The sequence below is a fragment of the Rhodamnia argentea genome, chromosome 8 (assembly GCF_020921035.1).
Source record: "Rhodamnia argentea isolate NSW1041297 chromosome 8, ASM2092103v1, whole genome shotgun sequence".
NCBI lineage: Eukaryota > Viridiplantae > Streptophyta > Magnoliopsida > Myrtales > Myrtaceae > Rhodamnia > Rhodamnia argentea.
This window is the reverse complement of record NC_063157.1, coordinates 28,130,129-28,155,671: the sequence shown is the minus strand read 5'-3', so window position 1 is coordinate 28,155,671 and position 25,543 is coordinate 28,130,129. Positions and strand designations below refer to the sequence as shown.

Here is a 25,543-nt window from a genome sequence, read left to right as displayed (position 1 = left end):
GAGGAGTACTTACCGGCTTGGCATCTTTCAGCTAAGCGCATTTGCCAAGAATTTTCGAGCCATACCAGCAATAGAGAGCATTTTATGGGCCGTTTCTAGTAATATTCTGTTCGTCAATTCTTCAATATGTTGTGGTTCATTAGAACTAGTCCAATGTCTCACTGCACCTTCCTTCATGCAAAATTCATTTAGCACCTCCGAGGAGAACTCCACGCTTTTGTCGATCCGCACATGCTTGATCATTATACCAATCTCCTTTTCCATCAAAGCTCTCAACTTACTGATCCAAACAATAGCATCAAACTTGTAATCATCAATAACTATTAGCATAAATTTGACACTTTTCTTAGAAGGTAATAGTGACAACCTACGAACATTCAAGTGAATTAATTCTGCAATTTTTACGGTTTCTCTGACAATCGTGCTAAACTGCACTTTCCGCCCTTGATCTATATCAAAGCACTTGCATACTTTCAGTTTGTCAACAATATAACCACACAGTAAATTAATTTCACTTAGAACCTTCGTTTTTTTCTTTTTTCACAAATGAGCCCCAAATACATATACCACAATAGCATTCCAGGGGCAGAAAATTCAAAGTTGCTTCTGGAGTTTGATTGTTTTCCCAATCGGTCGTGATAATCCTCCTCAAACATACTCCTCCTACCCGAGTTCGGCTAAGAACTCCCCCCATTGGTGTCCACTATCCTCTGCGGGAAAAGTATACTAGAAATGTCATAACTTGTGTACGGCATTCACTTGAGTGCTATAACTTTCAAAACGTTCACTTAAGTGCCATAACTTTCAAAAATAGTTCACTTGAGTACTACGTCGGAGCAAAATCGTTTACTTGAGTGCTACAGTAACTTTTCCGGCGTGCCACGTCGCCTTTCCGGCTACCATGTCAACATGACACTTAAGTGAACGATTTTTGAAAGTTATAGCACTTAAGTAAGCATTTTGAAAGTTATGGCACTCAAGTGAACGTCGTACAAAATTTATGGCACTTCTAGTGTATTTTTCTCATCTTCTGCTGTAGCTACCACTATCCTTCCAGCTTTGTCCACCTTCAAGGCCGTCCAGTTTAGCACCGGTGTCCTAGCTCAGCTCGTTTCAACTCAGCTCGTCTAGCACCACAAATTTTGCTTGATTGGGCTGCTGAGATTCTGCAAATTTGGAGGTCATTTTACCTTGAATTTCAGCCAAAAGGGATTGCTTTTGGCGAATTTCGAGCAAGTGTGCAAGTGCAGAAATTTGCTTGAAAAAAGGTAAAATCTTCAACTTTTGATTGCTAATTCATGCTTGTTTACTTGATAACTTGCATTGATGTTCTTGCACCTTCATGAAAGGATTTGCAAATTAAAAGCAAAAGTTTAAGCCTTTTTTCAAAAGAAAGAACTCTTAGTTGATTATAAAAATCGAAGCTTTTTAAGATGTTGCTTGTTTGTATTACCTTCAATCAACCATGTATGTCACACTTGTGCCGCAACCTGGAGTTGCTTGAAAAGCATTACGATTTAGCATATAAAAAATAGCTCGTGTTTTGATGAACAATTGAGTTAGTGAGTTCTTAAGTAAAATTAAAATTTGAGATTATTGTTGCATAAAAATTTTGATTTTCAAGCAAGCTTGATTTGTTCATAAAATTGGTTGAATTTTATGACACTCTTGAGAATTGATTAAATTTAATTGGAACCATATCTTTTCTCAAAGTAACAAATTGTTCAACAATTTTTCAAGATCAAATTGGATTGTTTGAAAAAAGATAAAATTTTTTGGTAAATTGAAAAATCAATTTCTTGGATTCACTCCTCTTGACCGATTTTTTTTTTATTGTGGATAATTCTTGATTTGAATTCTATCTTGGATTGGTTGAATTGCTTTATCCTTGATTATCCGATGATATCTTGATATTATGGATAATGATTGCGGCGGATGGGTAGTATCTAATTTTGAAAATTATCTAAATTGGATAATATTTAATTTGCTTATGAATAATCTTTGCTCTTGATAATTATCTCATGAATATCATGTTTGGTTGAATGGCATTATCTTGTGGATATTTGATATTATCTTCATGTTTTCGATAAGGATTGTGATGGATGGATAATATTTAATTTTTGAGAATTATCTGAAATAACTTCTCCAAATCCTAAGAGATAATTTCTCAAATTTAAGATTGAATTTTGGAACAAGGGAAAGTGGACCCCACATATCAATTTTCGACCACGCCTAAGGAATTTTTGAAAATTTAAATAAGTCTAGTTGACTTTACTTCTCGTCTGGTCATATTTGTTTATATAATTGTTTTTGCTTTTATTATAAAGTTTGCACAATTATAAACAAGCAAGCCCATAATATATGCTCCCTAGTGTCTTGACCTTTTGGAAAAGATATTACACACCCTAGCCTCAATCTCGATGGAATGGGTTGGTAATTTCATATAGAATTTCGTATTATGCTCTTCTTAGAGTGGGACTATGAAATTTTATACCTAATCCGCTTTCTGACTTGAATCCAAGAGTACATTGCGGATAAATTCTCCTCCGACCCTAAGCTTTGGATATGTGGTGAATTTATCGGAAAATTTTCGGAATTAAGGTATATTATGGGCATTTTTATTTATCTTTTTTCATTCTTTGTGTTAATTAAATCCATAGAAAAAAACCTAAAAAATAAACCTTATTTTTTTAGAGCAAAATATGTCAAAAGTCCTTTTTCAAGCCACAAATAACATCTTATATAAGTTAAGACTTTGGGAAATCATTTTCTCAATTTAAATGAGATGTTATTTCACTTTAGGGCAAGTTTTCATAATAGTTAGCTTTTAATCCGAAAATAAAAAATTCATTGTCACTTGCATATCATATAGTTTAGAGTATACCTTGCTATGTCCTCATTCATATTGTCATGTCATTTAGGTTTTTGCATTGCATTTTTAAAAGAAAATCCAAAAAAGAAATCATTTAATTTACATCATCAATCAAAAGAGATTTTCTCATGAAATTTGATATCGAAAGGGCATTAATTTTTTTCAAATTAATGTAACCAAGTCTCTAGACTCATTTTCTCGGGTTCGTAGAAATAAAATATTTCTCCCGATGTCTTACTTAGGTATATAATCAACCAACCGTGAATGATTAGTGGCGGCTCCAAATTTAATAATTTTGCATAAAATGAAGCTAAGTTGCGATTTGGTAGGATTGGGGAGAGTCCGCATTAGGTTAGTTAATTTAATTAACCTGATAATTCATTGACTTAAAGTTTCCCTGATTGTAGGTTGCGACCAGAATCTACTCGTCAAAACAAGTTCCCCAATTTTTTAAATTTGAAACCTACCTTATATACCTTGAAACCTAAAACTGGATAGGTTCCTCACTAGTCTAGTTCCAGGTTCCAAGTGCTACCTTGAAACCATGTTCGCTCCTAACTTACAATGTCATCAATGAACAGTGACAAACCAAGGCGGTTATCAACGTATAATGATAGGCGGTCAACCACACCAGTAGAAGAAAATAGAGAAAGTCAAACTGGATAGAATATCGGATACTCTAATTGCTTATGAATAAGAATGTGCAGTTGAAAATAGTGAGCTCACCAAGTAGAATAAGTTGTAAATGATTCGCAATCAAGAACGCTTACCAAATTTCTACAGTTCAAGATACTAATTCATCATTATTTTTCATAAATATTTATTCTTTCAATTTAGTTATCATTAGTAGTATGTTCCATATACATTGTTCCTATCTGAATCATCACTGAACTCAATTCACTTAAAAAATCGAAAATCTAACATTTTTTGAATGATCTTTCGTCAACCAACCATTTTTAGCTGAACACCATTATGTAAATGCCAAATGTACTTGGAATCGGTCGTTTTGTTTGGGCAGAGACAAAAGTGTCTTGATTTGATACCTATACGAGGAAGAAACATTAAAGAAAGGAGGAAGAACCCATGACAGATGATCAACAAGCCATTTTTCTCTAAATAGCCATTTGAAATCAAAATCATCAAAAGCTTAGAACAAGAAAAATCATATTGAGTGTAGCTACGACCATAAGAACCATTGCGGTTCTCATACTTCCATGGCTTGCTCTAGTCACATAGGTCCATTTCTAGAGCTAGACAAAAAGCTCTCAAAGAGGAACTTTCACGCCTTCCTATGTTTAAGTCCTATCAACCTTAGTTCCATCAAAATTATTGCGAAAGCAAGCAATCAAACAATAAAAAAAATAGAAAAAGAAAAAAATGGGACATCAAATTTACGTAGTTCGGTTGCGATATACTGCGTCTATAGGGAGAGCAACAATGGATTCCATTGTAGATCAAGCGATACAACTAATATTACAAAGCATGCTCAAGTCACTTTCATCCAATAACTCACAAGTGTTTAGCTCTACAATGCCTCGTGAACTAATCTCTCAATCTCATGAAGGAATTAACACGCAAATTTTACGACAAGATTTAATATGCCTCAACACTTGAATTCTTGATGTAATTCCATGAACAAAACCCATGCTAAGTGATTGGTTGAAAATGGCACTTCAAGGTTGCACGTATTGGTAACAACTGCATCTACAAGCACTCATGTAAAGTTGCACTTCTTCTATGCATATAACCCTGAACTTTCCTCTTTGTTGATTTGTTGCCAATTTCAATTCGTGTGATATCCCGAATTTTCATAATTAGAAAGTAAAATAAACCCTATTGATATATCCTTTGAGAAATTCTTTGAGAAAGTTATTTTGAAATTCTATAGAGTTATCCGAGGTTCCATAAGGAAATGATTGCTTGACTTGTTTAGGGAATTTTTTTTTTTTCAGAAAACGGTATTAGAGAGAAATGATAGGATGACGTAGCTCATGAATGGATATTTGTAAAACAAATACGTCAATGTTAAGCTAATTAAACTAATAGTAAGCAATTTTTCTAAATGATAAGAATGGGGTCAATGCTAGGTTAATGATAAATTAATTTTCTAAAGAAAAAGGATTAAGTCCATCTTAAGTCAATTCTAAGTCAATAATAAGTCAATTTTCTAAAAGATAATATCAATGTCATTTTCATGTATTAAATGAAGTTCATTAATTAACTATACAAATGGACCAATTAAATAAGGATAAATGGCTACCCTAAAGACCTAAGTTAATAGCTTAAATAAATGGATCAATAAGAAGCTAGCTCACTAATGAAACTTGGAAATTAAGTTAGAAAGGTCAAATGCCATGAATGTTCCAAAGGATAAGATCAATGTCATTTTCATGCATGAAATAAAGTTCATTAATTTAGGCATACAAACGGACCAATCGAATACGATAAATGGCTATTCTAGAAACCTAGGGTAATAGCCTAAACAAATGGACCAATAAGAGGCAAGTTAATTAATGAAACTTGGGAAATAAGTTAGAAAAGTCAAATGCTATAAATATGTTTATATTATAAGAGAAACTTGATAAGTAAGTTGTTGACAAAAAAGCTTGGAAAAGAAGTATGAAATAATAAATTTATTCCTAATTACCATGAATGAACTTAAATCAGCAAGATTAGTAAAGTTAAGATACTCTCAAATATAGTAAAATGAAATGTCATTAATAACCGATTTGAAATGCTTTCTTAGAAATTTATATAAAGAGATAAAGCTCGACCGACACGAGGACGGATCGGAACACGTCAACCAACTTGCCGGCTCGAGGCAACCGTCGATCCACGCCACCATGAGGAAGACGTGGACATGGAAGACGCCCTATTGGTGGCACCGACGACCATCATCTCTTATCGGAGGTCGGCCGTGTTCTTGCACTAGGCTAGCAACACTCTCTCTTCTTGCTACCTCTTGGCCAACCATCTCTCTCTCCCTCTCCTCTTACCGCGCCAACCTCACCGGCTCACCGCAAGACGCCTTGCCACCTAACCGCCTCAACCATCGCCGTAAGCCACTCGCCCACCGTACACGCACTCCCGCCGCTACGCCAATTGTCCACTGTAGCCGATGCCATACTCACCATTCACTCATTGTCATTGTCACTCCGCCACCTTTCCCTTGTTCTCATTTAGTTTTATTAAAGCAAAAAACGGTGAAGAGGTAAATGGGATTTTTTGATCTAATACGGTAATATCTGTTTATTACTTGATTTAGTGTTGCGTTATTGTATGATTGTATGATTACATGAGTCTCATGGCATTTACGATATGTATTTTGGTTAAACTTGCATGGGGGAAGCCAAGCACGCTGAGCGGGATACAATCGAAGGCGGAATGGAAATCACCAAGGTCAATCGGATTGGGAATGGACCAATCCCAAACCTGGCCGAGTCCGGAGCTCGCCCAATCTGGCCCAAACAAAACCGGTTCGGTTCTGCTGGGCGGAATCGGGTTGGTCCGGAATGGTTCTAGACCATACTGGTTTGGTTCAGCCCAACCGGACCCAACCGAGGCTAAACGGCCCGATCTTTGGTGGTCCAAGAGGTCAATTCGATTTCGAGCCCCACCAGAATGGTTTGTTGGATTCGAAACGATTTGATTAAACCCTCGTCCCGCCTCCATTCCGACGTTTTGCACATTGGGTAACATGAAAAGATAATAACCGGCGCATGCATGTGCTAGATTATCGATTGACATTAAAAGACATCCGCGTATCTTCGTTAGCTCAAGAAGTTACGGGGTAGGGACTCGGGGGTAAACGATGTATTTTCAAGTGGCCATTGCTCGCGACAATGGAAAAGCAAGTGCCGTCATCCACTAAAAGTTTACTTGAGGCAATGGCGTAGACGTCATTTATCATTATCAAGTAATTGAACTCATGTGTTGTCGGACACGTAAAGTGCCGACGTTGCTCGGTATTAGAAGTCTCGATATAACCTCAAGAATAAGGATGCCAAAAAAAAAGTGAAAAGAAAAGTGAATGTATTGTTGCATCCTTGATTTACATGAAAATGATTCGATTGATGTTGCATGTATTCTTGAAGTGAATCACAAGATAGTTTCGTGTCAAATGTTTTTACAACGTTGAGTTAAGTACTATTCTGATATTCCTGTCTTAGGCCTAAAAATTTCATTTACTGGGCTATTTGCTCACCCCATTATTTTTTTAGGAAAGAAAATAGAGTTTTCATGAGATACACTGTTTGGGTACCCTGCTCGTATGACTCATCTTCGCCAAACTATAATTGATGTGAAACTGGCATCACATATGTCCATATCACTGCGACCATATGGATTGATGTGGGATTGGCATGCCAAATACCTATTGAGTTCGTCTCATGACATGAGCAGACGCGAGATGGGATGATGAGGGGTCCATTGCGAAACCTCAATATCCATGAGCCCTCGGGCCTCAAGGGGGTTCAACATCCTAAAATGGATCATGATGAGGAAGTAGGGTCATCCCATCCCATGTTCATAGTTGATCTAACGGATTAGAGATATAGGTAAATGAATGGATAGCCTCCGACAAAGTTTTTTGTAAGATAGATTGGGAGGTAATGCGTTGTGGGTTTGTGAGATAGTCAATAGGAATAGCTTTCCTAGATTTTGACTGTAAATTTTGATTAGGAAAGCTAAGCTTGTACAAGGAATAATAGGTGATGTACTAATGGATTGGGATGCCCACTAATATATAATATTAAGAATGGTTTGTAAATGTCTTCGAAATTGCTATGTTTGCTAAGTAGATGGGGTAATTAGTCCTCTATGGTTAAGATAAAGGTTGATAGAAAATAAGGAATTAAATTAGAATTTAGTAAAGCATCTTATAGTTGATAGATCGATGGAACTAATACCTATGAGAAATTATTCAGTGGTTAGCAACTGCCATGTCATAAGCCTATGTGGCGTGCGTGCTCCACTAAAATAATGACACATGTCCTCCGACATGGAAAAGATGAAAAAATGAGAAACTAAAATAAAGAGCTCTCGTTTCTCTTTCCTCTGCAAAAAGCACTCGAGCACAAGCAAGCATTTATTGCTTGCTCTTTCTCTCTATCTCTCTCTCTCCTCTTTCACCCTCTCACCCTCTCCCCCGTTCACCTCAAGCCGTCCCCTTCTCCTTCTTCTTCACCTCCCTCTTTGTCGCCATCATCGCCTTTGCGGCTTCGCTCCAAAGATCGCCCATTGGCTTCTTGAACTCTTCTTCTTCGTCTTCTACTTCTAATTCGCTCCCCATGTCGGACTTGGGTACGTGGCCAACGATTTTGAAGTGGAAGAGGCCTACGATGCTAGATATACCGGTGGGCGCACCGAGTTTTGGGGTCCTGGCTATTATAAACCAGTATAATTTTCTTCCTTTGCTCGTGTTTGGACAATTGACATGCTTCTCTTGGGGGTGCGCCTTTACAACACCTGCTTTTGCGTCTTCTTCAAATCAAGTCCCTCGGAGTGTCTCTCCCCGTGCTGTATGCCAACCGAAGACAACCACATTGGAGTCTAATTCTAAGTCTTGTTTAGGAATCTACCTTCTTTATAATTTTGAGATTTCTAGTTCTAGTTCTGGTTATATTTGTTAGCCACAGCATTTGTGATTTTTTACTAACAATACAAATAATCCCCTAAACGAACTCAATCAATTTCATGATACATCATTTGTAATCGCACCAGGCCGAAAGAACATTACAAGCTTTTCTAACCCAAAAAGATCTATATAATGTGGATAACAACCGAAGGCCCGCATCTAGATCCTCCAAGGCGACTCTTCTTAGTTCATTTCGCCCGGGCATAAGGAGCAAGTCTACAAAATCAAAATCAAGCCGAAGATCCAAAGTCTCCTTGGCGTGTATCAGCATTGTCGCTGCTAAACCTGCATTAAGTTTTAGAAAGACGCCTCTCAAATATATATGCGATCTCATCTGGTCATTTTCACGAACGCTTAGTGATCCCTTCAAACAAAGAGCACAGAAGCATCATCGAACAACTAATTCCAACCCGGACGATTTAAGGGACATTAAGACATGCTCAAATAATTGTTTTATACTAATCAAGACTCGATTTTTTCTCAAGCTTTAAATACAACTTTTGGACTCGGGTTACTAAAACAGATCAATGATTTATGTAACTTCAGTGACATTAAAATATGATGAGTTTTAGGAGAGGCCAAGTCGGCGATTTTTGCAGTTGGAGAGGCGACGATGGCTATAAGGACGAAGGCAAAGAAGAAGGAGGGGAGGGCTTGAGGTGAACGAGGGAGAGGAAGAGAGGGTGAAATCATTTTTGCAGAAGACAGAGGTTGAAACGTAAAGAAGGAGAGAGAGGGAGGGAGGGAGAAAGAGAGCAAGCAATAAATGCTTGCTCGTGCTCAGTGCTTTTTGCATACGAAAGAGAAACGAAAGCTCTTTATTTTAGTTTCTCATTTTTCATCTTTTCCATGTCGCAGGACATGTGTCACCTTTTTAGTAGAACATGCACGCCACATAAGCTTATGACGTGGTAGTTGCTAACCACCGAATAATTTCTCAATACCTAAGGATTCTTAGACAACTCTAAGAAGGGAGAAACCCTTACTAATTAAATTAGTAAATTAGATGTCTAAAGAAAAAGAATAATGGGGTCGATCCTGGGGGCGTCACAATTCAGGAATTTGATCCCGTATGGATCAAAACAAAGTATAAGCTTCCTTTTTTTTCTTTTTCTTAGTCGAAAATCTGAAGTATTAGTGTTGATATCAAGAAAAACAAGAAATATCCCATTCTAAATATTTAGGTTTTAGCTTTGAGCACAAACTCGAGATATATTTTGAACAATCTCCACCTTGGCTCAACGTTTGAGCCAAGCCACAATCGCTTCGCTAATAATTTCAAACTTCGCTACTAGTCTCCCATAGTCCCAATGGGCTCAACCGCTATAGATGTCTTCCAAGTCCAAGCCTCGCTTGAACTTCAAAAAAATTGAGAGCCTCATCAAAACACCAATTGCACGACATTTAACTTCTCTACAAGAGTTTTTCAACAAAACCTGCTCTATCACAAATATAGCAAAGCCACCGTTGTATCCATATATGTCGGGAGTTCGAACACATACCTTGTCGATAACAGCAGCTACAACAACCATGGGCTTTACAGGCTCTACCTCGCTATGAGCAACATCTGTTTTGATTACTTCCCTAGTACCGGCTATCTAAGACGTTTCAGGTTGCAACTCTAACTCCAGCTGAACATCGTCCGGATCCGTATGAGCACTACCAATAGCACTCATACTCGGAAGTACTGGAGACTCGTTAAATATAACTTATCTACCGATAACAGGTGAATTTAATTCCGTGAACCACAACTTGTAACTTTGCTCACCTTGTATATAGCCTAGGAACTTGCATTTTCTTGCCCTTCCACAATGCTTACCATCACTAACTCCAACACAACATGAGCAATTAAATATTCTAATAATAGAAAAATCAGGAATATTACCTTATCACACTTCTTCGAGAGTCCTACATCCAATCGCAGTTAATAGGGATCTATTTACCAAGCGGCTCATTGTACTAATCGCATTTGCCTACTAGAGAACATTTTATAGACGGTCTCTTGTAACGTTCTAATCATCAATTTTGCAACATGTTGTGATTTGTCACGATTGCGATATCTTACTATGCCTTCCTTCAAGCAGAGTTCTTTTAATAGCTTCGAGCAGAACTCCATGCTTTTGTTAGTCCGCATATGCTTATTCATTTTGCAAGTCTTTTTTTTTTTTTTATCAAAGCTATCAACTGTTTGATCCTAACAACAAGATCAAACTTGTGCCCGAGCACAAAAATATAGGTCTTCATCGAGTAGTCATCAACAATGGTAAGTATAAACCTAGCATTCTTTCTCGAGGAAACCGCGACAACCCGCGAACATCCAAGTGAATTAATTTTGCAATTTTCGTGATTTCTCTAACGGTCGCACTAGAGTGCGCTTTTCACTATTGATCTAAATCACAAAGACTGCATATATTTAGAAAGTCAGCAATAAAATAGTAATTTTTTTCATTTAGAACCTTTAGACTTCTCTCGCTACTATGCCCCAAATGCATATGCCATAATTCAAACTCTCAAACGGATGCATCTAACGTCTCTACGGTGAAATTTGTCACCATCTCTCCTAAAAGCTCAAACAAATCATTATGCTTGATTCCTTTCATTATCACCAAGGTACCTCGAATAACTTTCAGAACTCTGTGTTCTAAATAATATCGACACCCAGCTAAATTTGATGCACTCAAGAAAATTATATATTTCTTTTGTTGAGAATACCCCTCACTAATTTTGAAATTGACAAAACAGTTCATAATTTCTTAAATTTGGGTTAATGCAATGAAATACTTATTTTACAGATTATCCATAGGTGTGGGATACACAGGATTAAATCTAGCAGAAAAGGCTCAAATGATGTTCTGAGGGACTCGGATGCTCTATCGAGCTCGGACTTTGAGTGGAGAGTTCGGATGTTGGAATGATGTTCAAGCTCGGAAAGGAGTATTTCACGTGCAACGACTAGATAATAAAGAGACATAGTCAAGATAATTTAATGATATATTACATCATCACAATGGCTAGCAGATCAAGCTGGATTCGAACTTGAAGATTCTCAATCATAAAGATCAATAAAGGACGTGAATTAACAGAGACAAGGATGACTCACCTAATGAAGTAATCTATCTATGGAAACTCTGGATCACGATTGTATGGACGATTTGATCCAAAGAGGTATTCTTTCCTTTGTTGACATCAATAGCTACGAAATCTTTTTTATACGGTTTCGTCCAAACGGGGAAGTTTTGGAGAGCGATCCTCTCAAGATCTTGTAACAGTCAGTTGGAGATGAAGGAGTATAAAAGGACACTTCAAGTCTAAAGAACAAGAGAACGAGGGAAAATAGTTCAAAATTTTAAGATCGAGAGAGCTTCACATATCTCACGTACCTTTGACCATACACCGTAATACTTAGAGGAGAACATACGAGTGTCAGACGAGAAGTCTACTCACCTCATTGTGACCTCCGAGTTATTGTCGCGACCTCACCTTCGGCCTCCCCCGAGGGTCCGGCGAGGTTTAGAGGTATTGCCATAGAACAATGGCGTGGACTCTCCCAAGTCCTACCTCGCGTGACATTGGATTTCTTTTTACTGATTAGCAAATTAAAATGCTATTAAGAGTCGCCACTAGCCTATTGGGGTTGGCTAGAAACCAATCAAGACACGATAGGGTTATCTCGATTCCTACGCAACCAGAGCTTCTAGGTTCGGGGACTTGGTTACGCTAACTAGAAAATTAGCGCCCTTTCGGTACCGAACCAGTTGATATTCCCTAAGGTGACCACATATTCTGCATATCATTTTAAGCTCATCAGGTATCTAACCAGTACTAAATGATCATGCATAATGTTTTCTGTCATTTCGTGCAATTACCTATTTATCCTTAACCTAACAGATAGGAAAAGCGATTAACAGGTAATTTTTCAAAAGACAGTGTTATAAACACTCAATCATGTAAACATGCCAAATAAAGATCGGGATAAGCACATGCGGACCAAATCTATAATGGCAATATTTAAACAAACAACTCCGATACGCGGATCGAATACACATGAAATCAAACCGGATTAGACGTCGGCCTTCATTCACAAGCCCCAATGGGCTACCAATTCCACGGGCAGCACCATCGATCGCCGCATTGGAATATCAATCTGATGCGTCACGCATTTGGAACATGCACTCACTCAAAGCAGATGATTAGCAAAATTCGGTTAATTAAAAGATAAAACGAGCATTTTGAATTAAATTCTAATTGACATGCTAATTTATCTATTGAGATGTGCATTACGAAACAAATTATTCAAACATTCATATGCTAAGCTAGACTATGTCATGCTAATTAAACATGAAAAATAGATAACAATCGGGCATATAAAAGCCTAATTAGACACAATAGGCAAATAAAGGCATTTCCTACCTATTTCCTATTTTTTGCATTTTCTGATTTTTAAAAAAATATTTTTATTATTAACCATTTCTTATTATTTTATTTAAATAAATATAAAAAAAGGATCCGGGTTCGGCTTCGATTTTTGACCCGACCCGGATTGGCCTCCCAGGCCTCGGCTCCATGCTCGGACTGTGCTCAATTCTAAGCCCAGTCCGAATTAAAACCCAAAATAGTTTTAGAAAGGAACAAGGCCCAACTCTACTAAGCTAAGCCCACACGCCTAAAAGACTATCCCTGTACTAAACCAAAAGCCAAGCCCATTTGTCTATCCCAACCCAAAATGGACTAATGCCCACTCCCCACCAAAACCCGCATTCTGATCTTCCTCTTTGTGACTTCTTCTTCCCTGGTTCATCGAGAGCCATGATGCAGATTTCGTTGCTCAGCGCCCAGGCGCCATGAACCACCACGTCGTCTCCAGCAATCTTAGACTTCTAAGCGGACACCGCACGAGCTTCGGCCATGCCGAACTCAGAACATCAGCCCCACGGACGGCCTTCACCTTCTTCTACCTCGCGACATGCCGAAACAAACAACAATGTCGAGATCACCATGCTCGCCAGGATCTTCTTGCACATCGCCGCTATCTGGATCCGTTCGCCCGCACCTCGTTGGACTACTACCGTTCGGAACCATGTGTCCACCATTTTGCTTAAGCTGGCATCATCGCTGGTTCGAGCTCGTGTGCCGCATTGTTCACGCCCGTATCGCCACTGATCGAGCTCGCGTCGCCCCTGTTCACCTTTGCATTGTCTCCGCTCGAACTTGCGTGCACCATTCAATGATCCCGGACACCAGATCGAGCAAAGAACCACAAGACCGAAAATCACAAGTGCAACTGCTAGCTCTGACTAGGCTGAACACCACCTCCGCCGACGTCCAACTCGAGCGAGGCCAGAACGGTCTTCATTTCCGTCTACAATAGTGATGGCCAGAAACGTGTCGCAGCGAGGAAACTCAAGCTAGCTCGCCTCCGACAACTACCACCACCATCGACTCATCCTTACGACTAAACTGACCTGGACCTTATCACCCCCAGTAGGTTTAGCCATGAAATGGCGTCAAACGGAGGTCATCAGGCGGGCGTCAAGAAGGGACCAGTCAGGAACAGCTTCTTGGCTCGCTAGCTCCTCTTGGTCTTGGTCTCCTCTCGCTCAACGGAAATCTCCATCGCATTTACGAAGAGTACGTAGCCGTTGGAAGGCATATTGGTTGAAAAACTAGCTTAGTCCACCGTGCTCTTGGTCTCCCGAGCACTCTCTGTTTTGTTCTCTTTTATTTTGCTCTCAGAACTGAGAGCCTCGGCTCTTTTTGTTGATTGAGAGCCCCTGAATGAGCCCCCAGGAGCTCTCTATGAGGTCTCCAAAATTGCCCCCCCTTTTTTTTTTTTTGTCGCCCTCCTCTCTCTCCTCTTTTTATAGCGTTTCTCTGCCTCCTCCTTCAAGTTTCCTTGTGTGGACATGGGGGCTTTGTGAGCTTGTGGCCATGAATCAGCCACAGAGAGAGGGGGGGTCTGACGTGATATGGGGTAGAGGTAGTGACGTGAAGTGAGATGGGCTGGCTTGTAGAAGAAAAAGAGAGAGATAAGGTAGGCTTGGGCCTTTGAAGAAGAAATAAGAAATAAAGGGGAGTTGGGCTAAAAGAGAGAGAGAGAGTCTGGGATAGAAAATAAAAGGGAATGGGCAGAATGGTAGAAAGAAGGGCCCGACGCAAATTTCTTTTTTTTTATTTGCTTCTTTTTATTATTTTTTATTATTTTTTTATTTCACAATTAGATAAGAAGAAAAAAAAAATTCATACTTACTAATTAGACATATTCTATTTGATAAAGGAAATAAAATATGGGACCACTAAAATTAGGTGTCAACAGTTATTCACTAGTGAAATTCGATCGATCGATTGCTAGCGTGAAGAAGTGAACGCGGGCTTGAATAAATCCAAACCACTATAAATCATATGTGCACATTTTATTACTCTAACTCTATCTGATTGCTTACTGTTATAGCTTAATTGTGTAAAGCATTGCATCTCGAATATCGCTTGTACGAACTAGCTATCATCATTTGAACGAAGTTTTGAGCACTCTCATTTACAATCCGCATTAATTTTTTGTAAAAATCTCCAAAATCACCTATTTATCCCCTCTAAGTGATAACGGTAGCCTCAACATCTTCAACTCTAGAACATGTATTACTCCGGTCAATGTCCCTACAATACTATCATGCATTCTAATTCTAACATCGCCAACACTTATAACATTGCATTTAGCATTGTTCCCCGACTGCATTTTACTTCATATCTATGTACTGCTACGTAGTAAACCAACTCCTATTTGGTATAGCATGAAAAGAACAACCATAATCCATAATCTATTCGTCAAATGATGAATAATCAATGACAAGCAAAACATAATCAGCACTATTCGAATTACTATCATCTATGACCGCAACATCATCCGAGATTCAACTCTAATTCCCTTACCTTTCTTATTCTTCAGCTTAAAGCAATTCCTTCTAAAATACCCCATCTTGCTACAGCTTTAACAGACAATGCCACCAGTCCTAGATTGATTACGTTTGTTGAGGGTCATACTACTTTTGCCGACACAAGTACTAGTTCTTCCTCTATTTTCACCTACTAAAGCAATATGCACAGATTCATCAGATTATTTTGTACGGATGTACTCACTCAAAATTATATCTCGAATCCCATCAAATGTCAAATATGTTGACCTAGATGAATTACTGACAGTAGTAACATTAGTATTCTAATTATTGGGCAATGAAGACAATAGAATCAAAGCAGACACCTCATCTTTAAAATCAATATCAACTGAGCTTAATTGACCACGATCACATTAAATTCATTGATATGATTGGCAACTGATGCACCTTCGCTCATCTTTAAATTAAACAGACGTCATATCAAATAGACATTGTTGATCACAGAGGGCTTCTCGTACATATTCGATAGGGTTTTCATCAAACTCGCAGTGGTCTTCTCATTCACAATATTAAACGCAACATTACGAGCCATTATCAATCGAATAAAACCCATATCTCATCTATTGAGCAATTCCTAGTCAACTTGCTTCATTGTATTTGGCTTCTCTCTAGACAAGGGTAAGTGCAATTTCATCTAGTACAGATAATCTTTAATCTACATCTTCCAGAAGCCAAAATCCTTCCCATTAAATTTGTTTTCATCGATGAGCTTCAACTCAAGCAAGTCTAGCTCTAATACCAATTGTTGGGGAAGCAAGCGATCAAATAATAAAATAGACAGAATAATAAATAAATTAGACACTAGATTTAGGTGGTTCGATCGTAGAGAGCACATCCACGAGGAGAGTAGCAATTGATTCCACTATAGTTAAGCGATACAATGAAAATTACAAACCATGCTCGAGTCACTCAAACACTATTAGTGTTTTCCAACCTCTAATTACATCCAATATAACCCACAAATGTTTATCCCCATAATTTCTCATGAAATAATCTCTTAATCTCATAAAGGAGTCAGCATGTAAATCTTACGTCAAGATTTAATCAGCTTCAACACTTGAATCCTTGATGTAATTCCCCGAACAAAACCCACGCCAAGCGCTCAATCACAAACGGCGCTTCAAGATTACACGTATTGATAACAACTACGTCTACAAGCACTCACGTAAAGTGTTACTTCTTCTCTGCATATATTCTAGACTTCATAATGTAAAATATATCAATAACACAAAAAAAGGAACAAATAGAGGCCGAAATCAACGGTCAACATGAATTATAATATACATATATTCGATCAACCCTAGACTTTCCTATTTGCTGATTTGTTGCTGACTTCAACACGGGAATTTGATTTCCGTATATATCAAAACAAAGCCCAAGCTTCCTTTTTATTTCCTTTTCTTGGTCGGCAATCTAGAGTATTACTGTTGATATCAAGCAAAACAAGAAATATCCTATTCAAAATATTCATATTTTCCCTTCGGGCACAAACTCGAGACATTTTTTCAATATAAATTCCCGATCAATATTGCTCCACCATTGAGCTGGTAGAGCTCCATGTCCCATCCTTGACTGGTCTCCCTCCTCAATACCACACAACTAGGGGCTTACCGCCTTACCTCATGCTGAAACTTAAGACAACCTTCGACTTAGCAGGCCCCAACCTCTCCGACATCATTGTTGATTGCCAACCCAATTCGCTTATCTTCGATTATCTCCTCTCGTGGGCACCCGAAGTCGCGAGGTCCCACGACATGCCAGCAATCAACTTCACGGGGGTGGCAGCAGCGTCGAGTTCATACCTACTCCACTCCATCAAGAGGTCGGGGCATGAGTACCCTTTCAAGGCAATTTGTCTTCCCGACCATTGGATAGCAAAGTACAGGAGCCAAGTAGAACAAGTGCTGGAGAGCAGCATGAGCAACATAGAAAAGGGTCGCGCTCTGCATCAATCAATCTTCCGGCCTAATCTTCCTGAAGACCTTTAGGGAATTGGAGGGCAAATACATTGACTACCTAAGTAATCTTTTGGGGAAGAAAGCCGTGCTTATCGCTTGTTCAAGACCCTGTTCAAGAGGATGGGAATCACATAATCGAGTGGCTCGATCAAAAGGAAAAATCATCGACCATATTCACACCCTTTGACATGGAGTGCTTCTTATAGAGAAGGAAAGAGGAGATAGTATATGAGTTGGAGCCTAGCAATGTTGACTTCATTTGGGTGGTTAAATTTCCGGTGGAAGATCACATCAAGCTTGAAGAGGCGCTTCCTAAGGAATTCCTGGAAAGGGTGAGAGATAGAGGGCTATTGATTGATGGATGGGCGCCACAAGCTAGGATTCCAACGCATCCTAGCGTAGGTGGATTTGGGAGTCACTGCGGGTGGAGTTTGATCATGGAGGGCATGAAGTTCGAAGTCCCAATCATCGCCATGTCGATGGATCTCGACCATCCACTCAACGTGAGGCTTGTCGAGGGCGTCGGGGTCGGATCGGAGGTGTTGAGGAATGAGAGCGGAGAGCTAGAGAGAGAGGACGTTGCAAAGGTGATCAAGGGTGCTGTAGTGGAGGAAGGTGGGAAGTGTGTGAGGAACAAGGTCAAAGAAGTGAGCGCAGCCACTAGGTACAAAGGAGATGGAAGGGGAAAAGTATACTAGAAGTACCATAACTTATGTACGGTGTTCACTTGAGTGTCATAATTTTCAAAACGTTCACTTAAGTACCATAATTTTAAAAAATTGTTCACTTGAGTGCTACATTGGAGCAAAATCGTTCACTTGAGTGTTACAGTAACTTTTTTGGCATGCCACGTCGCCTTTCCGGCGCGCCACGTCGGCTTTTCGACGTCTACAGCAACTTTTCCGCCTGCCACGTCGCTTTTTCCGGCTGCAATGTCAACATGGCACTCAAGTGAACGATTTTTAAAAGTTATAACACTTAAGTGAATATTTTGAAAGTTATGGTACTTAAGTAAACGCCGTACAAAAGTTATGGCACTTTTAGTGTACTTTTCCCGAGATGGAAGAGATTGATGAAGTGGAGGATGCGCTTGTGAAGCTTTGCGGAGTAGCGACAGATGGCGTTTGACCATTTTAATTTATCAATTGGTTATCATTTCTAGGATCTCAGTTGATTTTGTTTGAATAAGGGCAATAGTTACCGATTAGTTAGAATTTCCTAGTTTAATTGTTGTGATTGTTTTCATAGTTTAGCTCTCCACTTCATATCAATACACGGCTTTAGTTTAATAAAATTCACCTTTAAAAAAAATTAAATTATTAATAAAAATTATATACGTCGGCGCCAATCGTGCCACATAAAACGATCGGTGTCCACATGAGCAATTTCCAACTAAAATTGATCAAATTGACTCATTTGATAAAGTGTGAAAATATTTATGATTTAATTGATAAATTAAAAAAATTAAGATTAAATTGATAAAAGTATAATAAATTTACGATTTTTTTTTGTTAATCTTCCTTAAGATTGAATTTGGTAATCACACGGAGAGAGTCCTCTCTGAACTCGCGGACTGTTTCGTCAGTTCTTTTCGTCAGTTTTCACTCCACATCATCAAGTTGCAATCGTAGCAGTAGCGCCTACTGCCAATTAGCTGCTTCTGTTGATGCCTTGAATCTTCAAGAGGACTCTTGAAGTGGCTACAATTATGGACCCAAAAAAAAAAAGGTGGCTACAATTAATGAGATCTGTCTGCTAGTTTTCTTCATGAGCTGTCACAATGACGGTGAAGTTACAACTCACAACTCACATTGTACTGTCCATCTCCTAAGTGGTTTGTTGACTTTCTTGATGTGTTTGGTTGGACTTTCGAGATTTTTCTTTTCAAAAATTACTAAGATTTTAGGTTGAAGAAGTTATTTTTTTGAAATACAAATAGCATTTGGTAATTTATAATTTAGAAGTAAATTGAGAAGAAATTTAGAAGCACTCTCAAACCCTCATTGGTGCCTTAGATGCCTTGGGCGAAGCCTCACTAGCAATCAGATTTGGCCTCGCCAATGGTCAAATCTAGTCTTGTTGCCGCCCTCTCATAAGGAAAGGGTGTTTATAGAATTATGAAAGTTTAACGATGATAAAGTTGAAAGAGAAAATATATATTATGGATTTCACACTGTCAATTTTTATCGCTTCCGAATGTTGTTTTGAATCGATTCTTTTTCCATGCCAAAATGTTTTTCCAAAAACTAGAGTTTTTAGTTGCGGCCTCAGTTATACATGCGTCATCCATGACGACAAATCCAGAAGTGCCAAATTGGATTCCACCTTCAACTTGGCTTTTCGACTTTCTACGACAACACAGATAGCAATTCTAATGGAGACAAGGATAATATAGGTGTTGTCACTTTGATATGGCGCTCGTTCAAATATTATAATTATTTTATTAAAATATTTAAGTGTCAAGACTTCTAAAGAGACGTTGATGTCGTCACTTTTGATCGACCATTGAGTGTCGTTGCATGTAAAAAAATGTTCATCCAAGAGTCAAAAATCTAACTCTAACATAACATTCATAATAAATGTTTTTAAAAAGTTACGGTATCCAAATTATCAATTGAAAATTTTATGAAACTCAATATGTCACTCACGTAAGCATTGTACATAAGTTATGAACCTCATGTGATCGTAAAAATTATGGTAATTAAGTGAGCAACATTTCGATCAAAAAATTAAAAATTAAAAATTAAGTAGACACCGTATGAAAGTTATAATAATTGTAGTGTCCTTAAAGTGACGGCACACATTCTTAATCTATGTCATAGTCATCCTACCCTTGTCTTTACGAGATCAATCAAATTCTCTATCGAGCGGTCTCTTGTGTTTTCTCTCCACTGCCGCTATATATACCCATTTAGAGATAAATGGCTAAGGGAGAAGAAACAAGATAGAGAGATTTGAGATGAGCATGGACAATATGCAGAGGCCCATCAAAGTTCTGATGTTGCCATGGCTTGCTCATGGCCACATATCACCATTTCTAGAGCTAGCAAAGAGGCTCTCCACGAGAAACTTCCACATTTACCTGTGTTCCACTCCTGTAAACCTTAGTTCCATCAAGCCCAAGATGTCCGAGAAACATTCATCCTCCATTGAACTCGTCGAGCTTCACCTTCCATCTCTGCCTGACCTCCCTCCCCATTATCACACAACCAAAGGCTTGCCTCCGCACCTCATGAAAGCCCTCCAAGCGGCCTTTGACATGGCGAGGCCCGGCTTCTCCGATATCGTCAAGAGCATCGGCCCGATCTGCTCCTCTACGACTTTATCCAACCGTGGGCACCGGAGGTAGCTAAATCTCATGGCGTGCCAGCAGTCGTCTTCTTCAGTGTCGGTGCAGGGCCGCTCTCGTTTATGCTCCATGTGCTCAAGAACACCTGCAACGAGTTCCCGTTTGAAGCAATTTTCCTCCATGATTACGAGCTTGTGAAAATCATTAAGGCGGCGGAAGACGCCGGGGACGGCAGGAAGGATAGGACTCCAAAGAGTGTTGAGAGGTCCTCCAACTTCATCTTGTTGAAGTCCTTTAGAGAGCTGGAAGGGAAGTACGTGGATTATCTCTCAAGTTTCTCGGGGAAAACAGGGGTGCCTGTTGGTCCACTTGTGGAAGAGCCTAGTAACGTAGAAGATGGAGATAACATCATTGAGTGGCTTGACAAGAGAGAGAAGTCATCTGCTGTTTTAGTTTCATTTGGCACTGAATATTTTCTGACTGAGAAAGAAAGAGAAGAGATTGCTTCTGGATTGGAGCTTAGCAATGTCAAATTCCTTTGGGTCATTAGGTTTCCTGTAGGAGAGAGCATGGAGCTTGAAGAGGCATTGCCCGAGGGGTTCTTGGAAAGAGTTAGAGGTAGGGGTCTGGTGATAGTTGGATGGGCACCACAAGGAAAGATTCTGGAGCATCCAAGCATTGGTGGGTTCGTGAGTCATTGCGGATGGGGCTCCGTCATGGAGAGCATGAAGTCTGGGGTCCAATCATCGCGATGCCAATGCATCTCGATCAGCGGATGAACGCCCGGATAGTCGGTGAGGTCGGAGTCGGATTGGAGGTCAAGAGAAATGAGAGCGGAGAGCTCAAGAGACTGGAGATAGCGAAGGTGATCAGAGATGTAGTGGTGGAGAAAGATGGAGAGGGTGTGAGGAAGAAGGCAAGAGAAATGAGTGACAGCATTAGGAAGAAAGGAGAGGGAGAATTAGACGAAGTGGCTGATGCATTGGTCCAACTTTGCGTGGGATATAAAGATTAATTGACTTGGCGTTAATTACATTTCTTGAAATAGTTGCATTCTATAAGATCCTGCATTGGTCCAACTTTGTTTATATCGTTGATTAACTTGTCCTAAAAGCGTAATTATTAAGCAACGCTCCAGATTAATATAGAGTATGAATATAATATAAGTTATTGAGCATCTATCCGGCTTTTGATGCAGTCTTTCAATGAGATATGTTCGACAAAACCGAATATAACCTAGCTAAATCAAGGAAATGCAACAATTTGAGCGGTCCACTTTAAAGATCTTTTCAACCCCGGATTTGATGGTGCCCTATTTCGTGATCCTCTTGTGGCAAGATCCCCCGAGAGAGTTTGATAGATTGCCATATATTGATGTCTAAATTTTGATGTTCCATTTAGGCAGGATCGAGCCAACCCAAATAAAAATTAAATTGCATTTGCATATTAAGAACATTTTAATTGTACCGGTGCTAATGAACTTACGTGAGGGGTCTTGAACTTAATCAAAGTTACATGTTGCTTGGCCGAGAATGGCACGTAAAATACATGTGATGTTCTGGACAAGGCAAGCAAGAAAAGCCTTAAAAAAAACCATTTCTTGTGGTGGGAAAGGCACGCAAAAGAAGAAAGGAGAGGCATGGGCAGAACATAAAGGAAAATGATTCCCTAAAAGTACCGTTAAATCCACACATCATCATCGCGTATTTTGGATAAAATACTTATTGATTGAGAGATCGTGTAGTCGAAAATAGTTAACAGTACTATCAGGCTAGCAACTTTAAAGTGACGAGGGTGAAAGAAATCCATGAAATGGGGGGAAACTTGCCCAGGAAGTTTGAAAGCGGACAAAAAGACAAAGGAAGAAGACCAGGGAACGGGCGCATGTCATGGGTAAAAAAGCAACATGAGGATAGGAGGCAGGGCATGGGAGGTAACCCCTATGTCTTTCCTCATCATGATAGAATTCAAGGTTACAGCCACCCTATCTGCAACAGCCCATGTTTCTTAGATCCTCAGTGCCCATAAATAGAGGGCTCTAGTCTCGTTCAAAGAGGGGCAGAACACACGTTGGAGGAAGCTACTACACACGGACAACAAAATAGAATATGTCTCTTCCTTATCCAAAGTAAGAAAGATGAATAATTGCAAGACACTTTATTAATTAGAAGGCTATTATAGTCTTTCAAATAGAGAAATAGGCAAATGAGTTAGACCCCACTATACCCGTATGCTGGTGCTCTATTATTAGGTACACCTAGCATCTTGCCGTTCTCGAATTAGAATTGGCACCAATCAATGATTATTGTATTTTTATTTTCGAAATTGTGATAATAAATTAATTGTCAACAATGCGACTGCTCACTTGGGAGTTGCAAGTATTTTTTAATAATTTTTTAATTTCGAATTTTATATCAATTTCTTACAATCTTTGAATTGCTACAATTTTCATATGTGACAGTTTTCATAATAAACTATTTTTTGGACATGGAGAGTTGTATTTGAGAAAAAAACTGTTTTTCAGACACGAAAAATTATGTCCTTTCGCATTTATTTATTCAATGATTATGTTTATTATCATAAATCAACTTCCATTTTCGTTTTTTTCCTCAAAGTAATACAAGATCCCGAAGAAATCAGTATTCTCATTTAAGACTTTATTGTACCCAAAGGATATTTGTCGAAAATATTAACAATATTGTGAGGTAAATAAATCATTAAAGAGAGTATTATCACGCTTCAAATTCTATTTCATCCCATTCCAAAGAATATTTTCCAATAACAACTCAAGCCACCACGATGTCAGTCCAGCGTACACTTTGCAGACATACTCGACGGGCTGCTCCCTTGCTACAAGGACGCTTGCCATTCCGCGAAGCCTCACCGGGTGAGCAACCGTCCTGCACGTGCGACTCCACACTGCTGCTATCGCCAACGAGCCACTCTTTGTATTTCCACGATACCGCAAATCCAACCGAGGCCGAGGCCGAGGCCGAGGCGAGCTGACCTGCCTACCTGCATCGAGAGACAATCCATCGTGGCTTGCTCCGAGCTTCACCGTGCCACGACGAGACTGCTCAATCTTCGCTCCAGCCCCAGCTCTGCTCTCCTAACCACATTTCTCTGTTGTTCATGAACGTCGTCGTCGTTGTCGCGCCTGCAGTTGCCATAACTTGCCAAGCCGATCTCCTTTTCTCTGTGATTTGCAGGTCTTTGTCAAGTCTCAACCAAATTGGGCTTTGTTGGGCCATGATCCAAAAAGTTTGACAATCCTTGCCGGTTACTGCGCCACTTCCAGTCATTCCTGTCAAGCCTGACCGACCGAGAAGAGCCGTAGCTTCAACGATTGGTCCTCCGTCGTTCTGCTCTGTTCTTTGGCCGGGAGCGCTTGAAGAACTTTACCTTCTCTAAGCCTCATCGGTTCGCCTTAGCTCCGTTCATTGACGACCATTGGTGCTTCAAACATCGACTCGTCGATCCATCCCGGCTCCAACGCTGCAGATAAACCAGGTGAGTTCATCTTCCCTGATCTGCCCTGTTTTAGCAAGAAGGAAGGCTGAGACGGGTTTGCATTACGTATGTGTGAATCGTGAAAAATCCGACGTGTTTCTTGATGAATCACAATTATTTGATGATCCATGCTGGGCCATGACCGACACATGGTGGACTAGCGTGGATCATGCCGTTGCGACTAAAGTATTTTAATTATATCATCTCAAAGATGTCTATTGATAATCCGATAATTACATATGAAATACTCCATCAGAGCTTGAGCTGTGTGACATTATTTGAGCTCCTCTAAATATCATCCGAGCCCTGTTTAAATAGAATATAGAGCAAGTACAAACTACGTTGTTATTATTCTATTCGGTTTTCCAAGTAAACTTCCGAAGAGATGTTAGACAAAACCGAATATAGCCTAGGTACAAAATTGACCACCGTGGAAAATGGCCTCTCTCCGGCAACCACCAAGGTTGTAAGATCTTTTGAAGCTCGGATTTTATTTTGTGGTATGTAGATGGAGGTGGCAATACTGGCCCCTCCCACAAGGAGCCACTCCACCCTGGGCTTTTAGCACGTGTAGTTATCTCCATGTTCTCGTAAATTTCAATTTGTATGTATAATTATTTCATTTATATGACTCGAAGTAAAAAATGAAGTCTTTGTAATTAATTGTTGAGTGATCAATTTTAAAAATTGGTATGATGTAATACGACCAAATGCTTGTCCGTATTTTTTTAGGGGCAAAATGTTTATTTCACTCTTCCGTTCTATCCTGCAGCTCCTGCTTCGCGCTTTCGCCCATTTACCATACCAGCAGCGCATACCCAAGAGCAGGAGTCGGATTTTCGACACCGGTATTGTACTCGCCAAACCAGAGGCTGTACTTTTGGGGGGGGTGGGGTTGTTGAGGGGGTGGGTGGGGTGGGTGCGGGTTGGGTTAAATTACTAACAAGAGGCCACGTGTGGAATAATTTTCATTCCAAGTTCGGAAGCTTACAGTTTTTGACCATGTACAGGAAGGGTTCTTTTTCTTTAGCTTTTTAATCTATAAACGCAATTGAAAAGGTTTTGTTGATTTCGACAGCATTGAACAAGAATAGTATGACATTCTGCTGGTAAAATTAAGGTCTAGCAATAAACGTCGGATTATAAGTTGTGACTACATATGTTCTCAAGGCCAGCAAAATCTCATTATATTAGAAATGAGGCACCCAAAAATTGAGGAGACTCTCCCAAAAGATTAATCTTTACACTTGTAGAAACTCACACCAACATGAGAAAATAAATAGGGTAAATAACATAATTGTAATAAAAAAAGTTCTTATATAATAGCAAGAT

The 25,543-nt window shown here is 39.4% G+C and overlaps 1 protein-coding gene and 1 pseudogene across 1 annotated transcript; both read left to right on the top strand.

Annotated features, from left to right (window-relative positions):
* Nucleotides 1-4,086: 4,086 nt before the first annotated feature.
* On the top strand, nt 4,087-18,540 carry LOC115733178 (annotated as a pseudogene).
* Nucleotides 18,541-20,364: 1,824 nt separating this feature from the next.
* LOC115738139 (UDP-glucosyltransferase 29-like) lies at nt 20,365-21,762 on the top strand. The gene is given in 3 exon segments (XM_030670666.2): nt 20,365-20,708; nt 20,711-21,436; nt 21,439-21,762. Coding segments are annotated over 3 exon segments (1,341 nt in total). The 5' UTR covers nt 20,365-20,371; the 3' UTR covers nt 21,717-21,762.
* Nucleotides 21,763-25,543: the final 3,781 nt, after the last annotated feature.